Here is a 15,363-nt window from a genome sequence, read left to right as displayed (position 1 = left end):
CCCCCCCCCAGCCCTCTTGTTTTCTGATGGAATCTGGGCCTCTAGCATGGTAAGCAAATCCACCACCACTGAGCTACATCCCAGCCCCTCCAACTTCATTATTCAGCTCACTTCTGTTCTTGCCCTTTTTCCCTGGTTAACAGTGTTTAAATCTTTAGCTCTTAGGATTTCAGGTTCTCACACAGACCTCTCCTTTGAAGCACTTTTCACAGTTGTGATTTTAATTTTCTTTGCTTGATTATGTGATACTGTGTTTCTGAAGCTACAATTAGACAGACAGTCAGTATAGATAGGTAAATAGGGTCAGGTCTGATCAAGGAAGCCAATTTTGAGTGCAAGTTGGAGACTGTCCCCTGAGACTGAAATGTTAATTCCTTCTGAGCCCTTCCTCCACCATAACCTGCTCCTGCTCTAACCTGTTGCTAAGGTAACCTGTCCCAGGAATTGCCCCTTCCTACAGGGAGCTATAAGGTTGTTAATTAATGTGTCCTTGGCTGCTCCATCCTGCCCTTCTTCTTTCAGCTCACCTGTTTCCCACCTTTTGGCCATCCTACCGAGCATTCCTGGGTCTAGTCACATATGCAGGAAGAAGAAAGATAAGGGGAAGAGGGCAGGAGAACAAAGGAAGCCTAGGACACAGAAAAAGGGCAGACCACATCACTTCTTAGGATACCGGGATACCAGCTATTGCCTGCTTCTCCCTCCTGGGAGAAGTCAATGTTACTCTTTTTAAAATAAACCCTCCTTGCCTCGGCATACTTCTTTAATGTTTAAACTTAAACATGTGAGGGAGCAGAACTCTTCACCGATGACCAACAGTATCAATTCTATTGAAATCAAAACTTCAGTCTTAAACCAGATACGGTGGTGCACACCTGTAATTCCAGCAACTCAGGAGGCTGAGGCAGGAGGATTGCAAGCTTAAGGCCAGCCTCAGCAATTTATCCAGGCCCTAAGAAACTTAGGGAGACCCTAACTCAAAAAATGAAAAGGGATGGAAGGCTAGAGATGTAGCTGGAGGCTGGAGATGTGCAAAAGTGCCCCTGGGTTAAATCCCCAGTGCCAAGTAAATAAATAAATAATGAAATAAAGGGCTGGTACGTGGGTCATGGTAGTACCCCTGGGTTCAATCTCCAGTACCACTAAAAGCAAATCAAAACAACAACAACAAAACAAGAACAAACTTCTATAGCTCAGTGGTAGAGCATTTGCTCAGCACATACAAGGTTCTGCGTTTAATCCTCACCATTACAAAAATAAAAAATAAAAAAAAACAGCCATACAAACAAAAAACCCTTCAATCTTACATCCAATTCTAATTTCTCCTTCCCTCCACATTTCAGTACCCAGTCCTCTGCTGTTTTTCCTTGTTTCTCCACTCTTCCTCTGATCTCAAGGTTGTATTGTTTGTTTTTGTTTGGCTATTGTTTTTTGGTACTATGAGTTGAATCCAGGAATATTCTACCACATCCCAGCCCTTTCTATTTTTTATTTTGACACAGTGTCTTGTTAAGTTGCCCAGGCTAGCCTTAAACTTGGGATCCTCCTGCCTCAGGCTCCCAAGTCACCATGCCTGACTTCAAGGCTACTTTTGGCAACTCCAAAGCTGAGATAGAGGTAAGAACCAATGATACAAAAAAGGGAATTGCTGGGGATGTAGCTCAGTGACAGAGTACTTTACTGACATGTGGGAGGCCCTAGGTTCTATCACCAGCACTGTAAGTAAGTAAATAAATAAACAAACAAATAAATGCATACAAAGGAGTAGGGTAGGAGACAAAGACCTTCTAACTTAGCTGATGCTTTCTGTAGCTTTGTGTTCATACTAAAGCTTACTCTTTTGTGCAAATTGTTAATAGATCATTCCAGTACCTCTACTACAGTACACAGCACCCTGCTGCAGGCCAATGCCCTCTCCTGTGGACTTCTTGCAACCCCTCAGCTCTTGTCCTCCAAGGTTCCACCTCTCTACTCTCTGTTGAAATTCTTCATTCATGAGTAAGATCCCTTTTGGCTCAGCTACCTTCTGTGCAATCTACATGCTCCAGCATACCCTCCATGCCTAATAGAAGTGTGGCTAATCAGTCTGCTAGTCTCCCTTGCTCATTCAGTCATCAAGGACTCTTCAATATAGATGGCTGATCTCCTGACCCCTAAATTTCAGAAACAAGTTCTCTGCATGCCACCTTGGAGGAAACTGGGAAAGGGTATCATATTTCAGCTGTTAAGCAGGCTGGAACTGATTGATTAACTGATTAATTTTTTTATTAGTTTGACAGTGCTGGGGATTATAACCAGGGGCATTCTACCATTGTGCTACATCCCCAGTCCTTTAATTTTTTTTTTTTTTTTAATTTTGAGACAGGGTCTAAGTTGCCCAGGCTGGCCTCAACTTGTGATTCTCTTGCCTTAGCCTCCCAAGTCTCTGACATGACAGGTGTGTGCCACTGTACCTAGTCCAAGGATCATTTTAGCCATCTCATAGGAAGATCTGCATTAGAGGGGGAATGTGTTACTCCTGTTTTCCACTTTTGAACTTTACACATAATTCCCAGACACAGATGAAGTCCAGTTTCATATCCAATTTAACCTGTTAACCCCATCCATACTCCAATTAAACATCAATAATTTATTTATTTATTGCTGGGCCACAGTGGCATAAGCCTGTAATTCTAGCAACTTGAGAGGCCGAGGCAAAAGGATCACAAGTTCAAAGCCAGCCTCAGAAATTTGGGAAGGCCCTAAATTTAGCAAAATTAAAAAGGCCTGGGGGGCTGGGGTTGTGGCTCAGTGGCAGAGAGCTTGCCTAGCACGCATGAGGCACTGGATTGGATTCTCAGCACCACATACAAATAATTAAAATAAAGGTCCATCAACAACTTAAAAAATTTTTTAAAAAAAGGGCTGGGATGTAGCTCAGTGGTAAAGAGACCCTCACTACAATCTGCAGTATACTGCTCCCCGAAAAAAAAGGGGGGGGGTGGCAGAAGAACAGCCTCCAAACAGGATTTAAGGCCTCCGCTACTGAATAAAGACTGCATTGGTAGGAAACATTTCATTCCTAAATTAACTACTGGATTTCCCTTAGTAATTACTCATAGTTTTACAATGTCCCTAGATTTTCTTTAAACACTATTCAGAAATGTTGACTAAAGCCACTGTGGTGGTATATACCTATAAAGCTAGCTACTTGAAAGGCTGAGGGAGAAGGATCCCAAGTTTAAGGCCAGTCTGGGTAACTTAGCAAGACCACATCTAAAAATAAAAAATAAAAAGAGGTGGCTGGGCACAGTGGTGCATGCCTGTGATCCTAGCAGATCAGGAGGCTGAAAATGAAGGATTGCAAGTTCAAAATCAGCCTCAGTAACTTGGCAAGGCCCTAAGCAACTTAGTGAGACCTTGTCTCAAAATAAAAAGGGCTGGGATGTGACTCAGTCCCAGGTGCTCCTGGGTTCAATTCCTTGTACCAAATATATAAGTAAATAAATAAAAATAAAAAGAGGCAGAGATGTAGTTCACTGGTAGATCACCCCTGGGTTCAATTCCCAGTACCAAAAAAAAAAAAAAAGAAAAAGTAGATTAAATTGCCCCTGCTATTTTAACATAGTACTTACCTTTCTTAAGAATTTTTTTCACTTTCACGTAGTTCCCTTGTTTGACATATTCATGAAGCTGAGCTTCCAAGGAGTCATTTCTCAAGGTACCAAGCCGAACAGGACAGGGGACTGGAAGATGAATAGCCCGAGACATCCTGTTTCAAAAGAGAGCATACGTATTCTAACTGAACCAAAAATACAAAGAAGCAAAATAGATTCTTTACATTTGGAAACCTGTTCACCTTCATTAATACAATTGTTCCTAAGTATCCAAAGGGGACTGGCTCCAGGACCCCTGCAGATAACAAAATCCACACATGTGGGCTGGGGTTGTGGCTCAGCGGTAGAGCACTGACCTTGCATATGCAAGGCCATGGGTTAGATCCTCAGCGCCACAAAAAAAATAAATAAATAAATAAAACAAAGGTACTGTGTCCAATTACAACTAAAAAATAAATATTAAAAAAAATCCACAGATGCTCATGTCCCCTATATAAAATGGCACAGTACTTGTGTATAACCTACATGCATCCTACCCCCTGGGGGTAGGGGGTTAATGGGGATTTAACCCAGGGGAACTTAACCACTGAGCCACATCCCCAGCCCTTATTATTTTTTATTTTGAGACTAAGTTGCTTAGGGCCTTGCTAATTTGCTGAGGCTGGCCTGGCCTTGAATTTAAGATCCTCCTGCCTCAAACTCCCAAATGGCTAGAATTCTCTCAGTATACTTTAAACCACCTCTAGATTATCTAGAACAACTAATACAGTGTAAATCTATGTAAATAGTTATTATACTATATTGTTTAGAAAATAATAACAAGCCTGTATAAATTTAGTACAGATGCAAGTTTTTGAAAATATTTTCTAGGGGCTAGGGATGTAGCTCAGTGGTAGAACACTTGCCTGGCATGCATGAAGCCTTGAATTTCATTTCGAGCACCACAAAAATAAATAATTTTCTATACAAGGTTGGTTGAATATAAGGATGTAGAATTCATGAATTCAGAGGGTCAACTGTAGTGAAGAGGATTTTAGGGGAACAATTACAGAAACTCTATGAGATTAATGTTTATGCTCAATGTTACTGTTTTTTGTTTGTTTCTTGTTGTTGCTTTGGTACTGGGAAATGAAGCAAGGAAACATTTATCAATAAGCTACATTCCTAGCCCTTTATTTTGATTTTGAGACAGGGTCTCCCTAAGTCACTTAGAGCCTCACTAAGTTACTGAGACTAGTCTCAAACTTTCAATCCTTCTGCCTCAAGTCTCTCGAGCTGATAGGATTACAAGCATGTACCATTGTGTCTGCCATTAATGTTATTTATTGTTAAAGAATAGGGGTTGGGGATATAGCTCATTTGGTAGAGTGCTTGCCTCACATGCACAAGGCCCTGGGTTCAATCCCCAGCACCAAAAAAAAAAAAAAAAGAAAAAAGAATTGACCCAGGTGAGTTGCTGCAGGCTGGTAATCCCAGAATGTGGGAGGCTGAGGCAGGATGATTTTAAGTTTGAGGCCAGCTTGAGCAAGTTAGCAAGATCCTGTCTCAAAATAAAATTTAAAAAGTACTGAGACTACTGGATGTGGTTGCACATGCCCGTGATTCTGCAGCTCAGGATGCTGAGGCAGGAAGATCCCAAGTTCAAAGCCAGCCTCAGCAATTTAGCAAGAACCTAAGCAATTCAGTGAGACCCTGTTTCTAAAATATAAATATAGATAGACAGACAGATAGATACAGATAGATAGATAGATAGATTTGTGTGTGTGTGTGTGTGTGTGTGTGTGTCTGTGTGTGTTGCTGGTGATTGAACCCAGGGCCTTGTACATGCAAGGAAAGCACTCTACCAACTGAGTTATATCTCCAGTCCCCTAATTTTTTTTCAAAATGGCTGGGGAAGTTGCATAGTGGTTACATGTTCCTGGGTTCAATAGCCGGTACCAAAAAAAAAAAAAAAAAAAAAAGGACTGGGATGTAGCTCAGTCATCTCCACAGCAGGCCTTGAACTTGGGAACTTGGGATCCTTTTTCTTAGCCTCGGAGTCATTGGGATTACAGACATGTGCCTCCCTCCTTCTATCACAGGATGAAGCAGCAAGAAGGCCCTCTTCAGAAGCTGGTCCCTCCAACTTGGTCTTCACAGCTTCCAGAACTGTGAGAAATAAACTTCTCTACCACAAATAACTAGTTTTCAGACATTTCATCATAGCAGCACAAAATGGGCTAAGACATCTACTACGTGTTTCAAATGTGACAGGTAATGAGTAAAACACCTAAAATTAGATCATTGCTACCACAATGTTTATAGTCTTGCAAGGCAGATAAGTGGCAATGTGTTATGTTCTACAGACAATAAGACAACAAATCCCATTCACATAAATCCCCAAGAATGGACCTCAAGGGCTTCAAGCTACGTGGGGAAGCACAGAAGGTATGAAATGAGGTGAAGTAAAAGAAAAAGTCAAAAAGACTGATACATTTAATGGATCTTCAGCCAGGAGGCTCAGGGATTGTAGGTTACTGAAAAGTAACACTTTTGGGGGTTGTGGGGGGGTACTAGGATTGAACCCAGGGTGCTCTAACATAAGGTACATTCCCAGCTAGTTATATTTTTGATTTTGGGACAAGGTCTTGCTAAGTTGCTGAGGCTGGCCTCGAATTTGTGATCCTCCTGCCTCAGCCTCCCAAAACACTAGAATTAGCAACTGTGACATAGCAACCAACTGAGAAGTAACACTTCCTTGATTTATCCAGGGACTACATGTGGAAAGTACTAAATTAAGTTCTTTATTTTTTTGGTATCTGTTAATATCCATGTCACTGACTACAAGCAGTATTCTAGTAATCCAACAGCATCACAACTTTTTGTTGTTGTTACTAGGGATTGAATTCAGGGGTGTTTACATTGATCTGAGTCCCTTTTATTTTTAATTTTGAGATAGGTCTTGCTAAATTGTTCAGGGCCTCACTAAATTGCTGAAACTGGCCTCTAACTTGCAATCTTTCTGCCTCATCCTCCCAAGGCACTGGGATTACAGGTATGCACCACCACACCTGGCATAACTTTCTCTAAAAAAAGTGCTCAGAAAATAGTTTGGTCTTAAATGCATATGAACCAAAGTTTTATAGCAAGCTGTCATTCCTCTTTTTCCCACCTTCTTCCTTTTCTTTTTCCAGGTATTAGAAAACTACATTTTAATTAAAAAAATTTTTCTCAGTTGTATATGGACTCAATGCCTTTAATTTGTTTTTATGTAATGCTAGGATCAAAACCAGTGCCTCACACTTGCTAGGCAAGTGCTCTATTACTAAGCCACAACTCCAGCCCAGAAAATGGCATAGTATCATTATGATTTAGATGACTAATTGTTATGAACAAAATTGGGAGCTCTCACCCCCCCCCCATTCAAATGTTTTAACTTTCAGTACCTTAGGTGTTTGTTTAGAGTGTTTAAAGAGATGATGTTCAGTGATGGGGGCCTTGCCTGCAATGCATGAGGCCTGGGTTTGACTTCCAGCACTGCAACAAATAAAATCAAGAAGGGAGTAGTAGAGGCTTGCCTAGAATTCATAAGGCTTTGGGTTCAATCCCCAGCCCAGTACAGATGGGCGGGGGGGGGGGAGGTGAATAATACAATGAGATCGTTANGGGGGGGGGGGGGGGGGGGGGGGGGGGGGGGGGGGGGGGGGGGGGGGGGGGGAGTGAATAATTACAATGAGATCCTTAGGGTGGGAATGTAATTCAACAATAATGTCTTTTTCTGTTTTGCAGTACTGGGGACAGAACCCAGGGTCTCATGAATGGCAGGCAAGTGCTATACACATCTCCAGTCCCAATGACTTACGAATGTCCTTCAAAGAGGAAGGACAGCCCAGAGGCTAAGACCACAGTATGAAGAAGCAGCAAATATACAGTATCTCAAAAATCAAGGACTGAGGAACCCAACTCTGTCAGTACCTTGATCTTACTTGGGCGGTTTAAAACTTCCTGGAGAGAAAAATAAACGTCATTGTTTAACCACTCCTATCTGCAGTACTTTGCTATGTCAGTCCCTAGCAAACAAATAATTAATGACATAGGCTGTCATGTTTGAAATTAACATCATGCTAACTAAATCGTTAAGATTCACTATCATAATTACTGGTAGTTTTATTTCCTCCATTTTCCTACTTTAATCGCACAAACGGAATAAAGCAAGCGCATCATCTTCGATAGAGAGGGAAAAAAAAACCAACTCAGTTTCCAATTGGGATATAACTAAGTAATAAAAAAGTACTCAGGATTCAATAGACTAACGGTAACTTTACACAAACATCTAACCAACATCCACACTAGAAAGCTTTGTGGCATACTCACAACTTGGTTCCATTACATCAGGTACAAGTAATAAATTTTATCTATTCTTAACAAACAAACCAGGGGAAAGCGCGAACGCAGTCCCCCACTACCACAAATTATGCAGTCGAGTTTCCCACATTTGGGGAAATCGCAGGGGTCAGCACATCCGGAGTGCAATGGATAAGCCTCGCCCTGGGAAAACCACCTTCGTGATCATGGTATCTCCCCTGCCAGGTAAGTATGAGCTGCTGCCCACTTGTGCCACTTCACCCTCGTCCTTAACACACTACTTAGTCACGGTCAATCCAGTTTCAAGTTCTTTAGGTGTTCTATTTCAAACTACACACTTCTTTATATGTTGCAGATCAAGCTACAATTTCCGGGATATTTGCTGGAAATTTTGCCGCGAGAAAAACGCTCTCGAACCAGCAATCATCGTACTCTTATCTACATATCCCCGCCTCTTGAAGTGACGTCAGTTTCTCCTTCATGGCTTTTTTCCTTTCACAGTTTCCTTATGGATGAGTTGGCTCTAAGGAACCACCCCTCATTTGTCTCCAAAAGACTTCTGCAGGTGTGACTGAAAAGATTTAAATATTCCTTGCCTTTTCGATGTCTGCAAAAATTCTGGCATGAACAAGTCTTAGTCGTGCGCTGTTGCGCTGACCAGCTTGGGAGACCCTGGCGAGGCGGGGTATGTAGGGATGGGAGTACAGTGGGTTGTGTCAGGTCTGAACTGCTGTTTCAGATTCTCGGTCAAACCCTCAGTATGTTTCCATTTCCAAAAATTGTAAAGTGGAAATAATTCTGCCTGCCTGCCTTACACGGTTTCTGTAAGAACTGAATGAATATAAAATGCAGCTTCTAGTCTCCCGACCCCACTCAGGCCACTCTGCTTCTGGACTGGTGACAGGTATAGCACAAGCAGAACAGCATCCAGCTTGTATTTAGGAACAAACTGGCTACTTGTCCTTTCTTCTACATTTTGCTCCAAGCAAAACAATTCTTTTTATAATTTCTAATGACTATAGTATCAAAGCCTTTAGTAGTATTTTCCTTACAGTCTCTATATATATATAAAAAAAAAAGGCTTTGTTTTGTTTGGTACTTTGGGGGTGTATTCTTTTAGTTACTACAAGTGATAAATTTCCCTTATAAGTAATTTGAAAAAGGCAGAAAAGTTTTAAAAATTAAAATCAACTACGATCCAACTACAAAGTTACCACTGTTACACTTTCTTGATGTTTTGTGATAATCCCAAAATATGCATATATTTTGCCACATGCCTGTTATCCCAGCGACTTAAGAGGCTGAGGCAAGAGGATGGAGAGTTCGAGGTCCTGCCTCAAAAATTAAAATAAATAAATAAATAAATAGGGGTGGAGATGTGGCTCAGTAGTAGTAAAGTACACCTGGGTTTAATCCCTGGTGCCAAAAAAACAAAAACAACAGGGAAATAGATTATTAACCAAACAACAATCATATAAAAATGATTAATAACAAAAAATTAGGAGCTGGATGTGCTGGGGTTGATCCCCAGCATGGGGGAATGGAAAAATTTATTCCATGAGGTTAAGAGGAAAAAACTTATGAGATGGTGTTATATCACGACTGCAATTTTGTAAAAATGTGAAGCCTTAAGGGAAATTACTGAAGGCAAATTCACTGAAATGATAACAAATGTTGCTGATTTTATACCCAGTGACAGACTAAATCCTTTCAGAAATATTGTTAAGGGGCCGGGGTTGTGGCTCAGTGGTACAGTGCTTGCCTAGCACACAGGAGGCACTGGGTTCGATCCTCAGCACCACGTAAAAATAAAAATAAAAAAATAAAGGTATTGTGTCCATATACAATAAAAATATTTTAAAAAAAGAAATAATGTTAAACTGTTTTTGCTTCCCAGTGAGATCACATCAAAATTGTGTTTTTTGTTTTTTTTGTTTTGTTTTTGTACCAGGAATTGAACTCAGGGGCACTCAACCACCGAACCACATCCCCAGCCCTATTTTGTATTTTATTTAGAGACAGGGTCTCATTTAGTTACATAGTGCCTCACTTCTGCTGAAGCTGGCTTTCAACTCGAGATCCTCCTACCCCAGCCTCCGAGCTGCTGGGATTATTTCACCACCACGCCTGGCTCTAAATTGGATTTTTAAATAGTTTTGAACACAGAGTTCGGTATCAGATAGACTGTGACTTTACCATGTTTTGCTGTCTGTACTTGAATTTATCTTCTGGGATGATAATGATTAGTTATAATTATAGTGAAGATATATTCACAAATGAACATGTGTGCATAATATATGTATGTATAACAACAGAAAATAACTAGGAGAGGCGGCATTTGCCTGTAATCCCAGTGACTTTGGAAACTGAAGCAGGAGATCAGCAAGTTCCCCGCCATCCTCAGCAACTTAGTAAGGCTCCATCTTTTTTTTTTTTTTTTTTTTTTTAAAGGCCCTGTCTTAAAAACTAAAAAGGGCTGCGGCTGGATGTAATGGTGTATGCTTGTAATCCCAGTAACTCCAGATGCTGAGGCAAGAGGATCCCAAGCTCAAAGCCAGGCTCAGCAATTTAGCAAAGCCCTCAGCAACTTAGCCAGATCCTGTCTAAAACTAAAACAATAAAATAAAAAGGGTTGGGAATGTGGCTCAGTTGATTAGCACCCCTGGGTTCAATACCCAGTACAAAAAAAAAAAAAAAAGCAGTGGGGCTGGGATGTAGCTCAGTGGTAAAGAGTTCAATTTCCAGTACAAAACAAAACCCCCCAAATAAGCTAACTACTGTGACCAAAAAGAAAATAGGCCCCAAATAGGAATAGATGAAGGAACACAATTCCTCAGTACAACGTTTTTTGGAGAGTTGACATATATCTAGGGAAGGACAACACCGGCAGGCACATCTGCATTTCTCTCAGATCACTGCTGCCCAGAAATACAATAAGGGTGGCATATATACTCCAGATTTTTTTTTCCAGTGATGAGGATTGAACCAGGACCTTATGCATGCTAGGCAAGAAATGCTACCTCTAAGCCAGACCAATACTCAGTAATTTTTAAAAGCTGAGTCTTATTTTATAAAACTTCTTAAGGTCCAGATGTGGTCTGTAATCTCAGAGACTCTGGAGGCTGAGGCAGGAGATCTCAAGTTCAAAGCTAGCCTCAGCAACTTAGTGAGGCCCTAAGAAACTCTGTGGACCCTGTCTTTAAATAAAATACAAAAAAGGGTTGGGGATATGGTTCAGTGGTTAACTACCCCTGAGTTCAATCCTTGATGCCAAAAAAAGCAAAGAACAACTCCACAAGGCAGGTGTGGCTTGTCAGAAAGTCCATAATGCCAATATAACTGAATCTATAAATGTCTATTACTAAGAAAGCATGAAAAACTCTATGGCCGCTCTCTGGACCTTGAGGGGCAAACCCATCCATTCATTGTTTATGTGGTGTTTTTTTGTTTGTTTTGTTTTGTTTGGCTGTGTGTTTTCATTTTTTGTACTGAGGACTGAACCCAAAGGTGCTTAATCACTGAACCACATCTCTACCCTTTTTATATTTTATTTTGAGACAAGGTCTCACTAAGTTGTTTGGGGGGGCCTCACTTAGTTGCTGAGGCTAGCCCTGAACTTGTGATTCTCTTGCCTCAGCCTCCCAAGTCTCTGGGAATACAGGCATGTGCCACTGTGCCTGGCTACCCATTCACTCTCAACACACTGCCCTGGGCCTATATTTCTGTCATAGGCTCTGCAATACAAATCACAGTAATTTTTTAGACATTTGCTAGATACCCTCATCCAAAAAATGTGACCCAGATCACCTTACATCTATCATCTCATTATTGAATTACTTTCCTAATTTTATTCCAGAAGGCTTAATTTCACATGAGGAAAATAACATTTTGGCTGTTTTGATAGTATCCATGAATACCTGGCTGGCCACAGTTCTGAGGCCTCTATAACTATTTATTTATGTCCCCTATAGCTTTGACCTCACATGCCCCCCCCTTTTTTTTTTGCCAAGGAATTCTTTCTGATGACCATATACCTACTCCATATTTTCTCTATTCGCCAAGCATTCTTGAAATTCTGAGTGCTGCTAATGAAAATCATCTGCCTTTGAGTCATTACTTATATGAGGTGCATACTTCTCATTTACTCATAGCCATTTAAACTTCTAAAATGCCAGTCAGTAGTATGAGCAATGGGGATGTTATGAGAAATAATGCAGAGATAGTCCTCCTGTAATAAATGTGATCACCATCTATAAGGCAAGCGGACTTGCCAGAGCTGCATTAGAATAACAGATCCATTCAGGACTTTTTATTTGTTTGGTACTGATGATAGAACCCAGGGGGAGTTTACCACTGAACTACATCCCCAGACCTTTTTACTTTTAGACAGGGTCTCACTAATTACTGAGGCTGTCCTTGAACTTGCAATCCTGATTCTTCAGCCTCCTGAGTCACTGGATTACAGGCATGCATGACTGCACTCAGCGCACAGTCTATCTTGTGATTTCGTTGATGAAAAGATGAATATATCCTATTATTACGTATAAAATATTTTCTTCTACCTAAAAATTCTTTTCTGAACCGAGTGGGGGGAGAGAAAGGGAGAGAGAAGGGAAAGCATATGGAAATGGTAGGAGACCCTCAATGTTACACAAAATTACATATAAGAGGTTGTGAGGGGAAAGGGGGGGTGGAAACAAGGGAGAGAATTGAACAACAGCAGATGAGGTAGAGAGCGAAGATGGGAGGGGAGGGGAGGGGGGATAGTAGGGGATAGGAAAAGTAGCAGAATACAACAGTCACTAATATGCCATTATGTAAAACTGTGAGTGTGTAACCGATGTGATTCTGCAATTTGTATTTGGGGTAAAAATGGGAGTTCATAACCCAATTGAGTCCAATGTATGAAAGATGATATAGCATGAGCTTTGTAATGTTTTGAACAACCAATAAAAAAAAATTCTCTCTCTCTCTTTAAAAAAAAAAAATCTAGTGAGGGGCTGGGATTAAAACTCAGTGGTAGAGTGATTGCCTAGCATATGTGAGGCCCTCGGTTCATTCCTTAGTACCATATGAAAATAAATAAAGATATGTGTCCACCTACAACTAAAATAAATTTTAAATTTTGTAAAGTGACCAAATTTTTAAATCTGAAATTAATTTTAACACTACATCATCTCTATACAAAGTGAGGGGGGGAAAAAAAGCTGACCCAAACACTATTTACATTGTATGAAAAAACAAAATTCATCTGCAATAGATGCAAATGAACATGGGCGCGTAAGCACCCAAAGAAAGAGCCCTGCGATGCTGTGTTCTTAAAAAAGTAAAAAGAAAAGCCACACATACAAGAAAACATACTCTACGCTTTGAAAACCAAAAAATATCAGGGGAGAGCGCGAACGCAGTCCCCCACTACCACAAATTATGCAGTCGAGTTTCCCGCATTTGGGGAAATCGCAGGGGTCAGCACATCCGGAGTGCAATGGATAAGCCTCGCCCTGGGAAAACCACCTTCGTGATCATGGTATCTCCCCTGCCAGGTAAGTATGAGCTCAAACTATCCCTGACACTCCCCACTGCCTTGCACACCACTGTACGATTCGGGTCAATACTGAATAGGCTCTAGTTGGGCTGTATCTACACACTGAAATCCCCACATTTGGATCTGCTCACGTTCACACTGCATTTCTCTATTATTGCTGATAGAAATGCTATGATAGAAAGATGATTTCCAGGGATGCTTCCAAAATGCACCGAATCTCTAATCTACATACTCCGCCTCCTGGCTTTACGTCACGCGCAGGCCGGGTTGATGATCGGGAAAAATTGCGTTGCTTTTGGTCGACTGCTGCACAACATTCTGGGCCAGCTTCCAAACATCAGTTCCTCCTGTTTGCAATGACCTAAATGACACCTATCGTGCTATTTTTCTGACCAGAAATCCATCTCTCTCCTAACTTTTGCATAGTCGAAAGCCTTCCGATCTCCCTGTGAGGACAGGCCACCCTGAGCAAAAGAACGTCAAGGAGCCAACTTCATACTGAGATAGGGACGTTCTACACCACTCCAACATCACTTCCTCCTATTTTAATAGGGAGCACACACCATGCTAGCGGGATGTATGGCAAGAGTAGGAGCATTATGGTGTTGTTTGGGGGTGCTGGGCCCCATACTTTAGGCGCGTGCTCTATCATTGCACTGATATCCCAGTCTGGAACGGGAGTTTTGGAATCCAAGATCTGTTCAGCAAAATCCAATGCTCACACTGCATTCCTCTATTTAAAAATCTTTTTTATACCGCCTGCCTCTAAATAAGCTTCTAACCTCTGAACCTGTCTGTTCCTCGCCCTGTAAATAAGAATTACTGATACTGAAGTTCTTCCGAGAGTTCAACCCAATGAAAACTCCAAAGTAAACTTAAAAAACCCACTAATAGCCATTTAAGAAAGTCCTCCCAGCTTCCAAGGAATAAGAATCGGAAGCACCACGAGAACAGCGGTAGAGAAACCAACTTACAAGAAAACAAAACAAAAGTGATCTTCAAGAAAAAGAAACAATACCAGCCTGAACAGCCTAGGAAACTCAACCATTGAGCAAGCATGCTCCTGACTTTTAACCAACAGATGCAGGGGAGAGCGCGAACGCAGTCCCCCACTACCACAAATTATGCAGTCGAGTTTCCCGCGTTTGGGGAAATCACACGGGTCAGCACATCCGGAGTGCAATGGATAAGCCTCGCCCTGGGAAAACCACCTTCGTGATCATGGTATCTCCCCTGCCAGGTAAGTATGAGTTGAAAAGGCTGAAGCCTTCACAGCCAGGTGTACACTGCACCATACACGTAGGGTCGTAACATAAGCGTTCACCTTAAAACTCCATATCATGACACAAATGACCTCCAAACACTTTATGAAACTAGCAGTCTCGGAAATTCCCCAAACTACACTCCAAGAAACAACAAACATATAAGAAACTTTTCCCAGTTTGCACCGGATGTTCATCTACATATTACCCGCCTCTGTGGATGTCAGACGGGCAGGGAACTTAGATCCCTCACTCGGAATCCATGCTTCCTCTAGCCTTGAGAGGACAAAAGGCAGGCCTACTAGCATGTGATAACTTTTCCTGTTTCGTCCTCTTTCCTGCTAGAACACAAGGAGCATTTTTTCCCTTTTTTATTCTTCTTTCTTCTTCCCCCTCCCCCTCCCCTATACCAAGGGACTGGGAATTGAACACAGGGGCATTCAACCAGAGCTATATCCACAGCCCTATTTATTATTTTAAGACAGGGTCTCACTATAGTTCCCAGATTGGCCTCAAACTTGTGATCCTCCTGCCTTGGCCTCCTGCATAGCTGGGACTACAGGTGTGCAGCACCGAACCTTGCCACATTCTCTTTCATGAGCAGAAATCTGAATCA

The 15,363-nt window shown here is 41.5% G+C and overlaps 1 protein-coding gene, 2 long non-coding RNA genes and 3 other non-coding genes across 6 annotated transcripts in view; 1 reads left to right on the top strand and 5 right to left on the bottom strand.

The window, feature by feature from the left end:
- The window catches only part of Tex14 (testis expressed 14, intercellular bridge forming factor), a 75,774-nt gene extending 72,024 nt beyond the window's left edge, over positions 1-3,750 (bottom strand). Inside the window, exon 1 of the mRNA XM_048788235.1 lies at positions 3,615-3,750. Coding sequence (XP_048644192.1) covers positions 3,615-3,750 — 136 coding nt within the window. The remainder of the gene's footprint in view (positions 1-3,614) is intronic.
- LOC125612042 overlaps positions 1-8,697 on the top strand; it is a 20,404-nt gene extending 11,707 nt beyond the window's left edge. The window contains exons 3-4 of the long non-coding RNA XR_007342295.1: positions 3,764-3,772; positions 8,661-8,697. This is a non-coding gene — a long non-coding RNA (uncharacterized LOC125612042). The remainder of the gene's footprint in view (positions 1-3,763; positions 3,773-8,660) is intronic.
- LOC125613010 lies at positions 8,010-8,173 on the bottom strand. Its single transcript, XR_007343528.1, has one exon. It is a non-coding gene; the product is annotated as a U1 spliceosomal RNA (small nuclear RNA).
- A 4,630-nt stretch (positions 8,698-13,327) lies between the features above and the next one.
- LOC125613054 lies at positions 13,328-13,491 on the bottom strand. The gene has a single exon (XR_007343549.1). It is a non-coding gene; the product is annotated as a U1 spliceosomal RNA (small nuclear RNA).
- On the bottom strand, positions 13,335-14,729 carry LOC125612044. The gene is made up of 3 exons (XR_007342296.1): positions 14,599-14,729; positions 14,242-14,244; positions 13,335-13,931 (listed from the first exon to the last, which is right to left on the bottom strand). It is a non-coding gene; the product is annotated as an uncharacterized LOC125612044 (long non-coding RNA).
- Positions 14,570-14,733, bottom strand: LOC125613079. Its single transcript, XR_007343580.1, has one exon. It is a non-coding gene; the product is annotated as a U1 spliceosomal RNA (small nuclear RNA).
- Between the last annotated feature and the right edge of the window lie 630 nt (positions 14,734-15,363).

Source organism: Marmota marmota, unplaced genomic scaffold (genome assembly GCF_001458135.2).
Source record: "Marmota marmota marmota unplaced genomic scaffold, marMar, whole genome shotgun sequence".
In the NCBI taxonomy this organism is placed as follows: Eukaryota; Metazoa; Chordata; class Mammalia; order Rodentia; family Sciuridae; genus Marmota; species Marmota marmota.
Note: the sequence above shows the minus strand (reverse complement) of the source record. Positions and strands in the feature narration are given on the sequence as shown.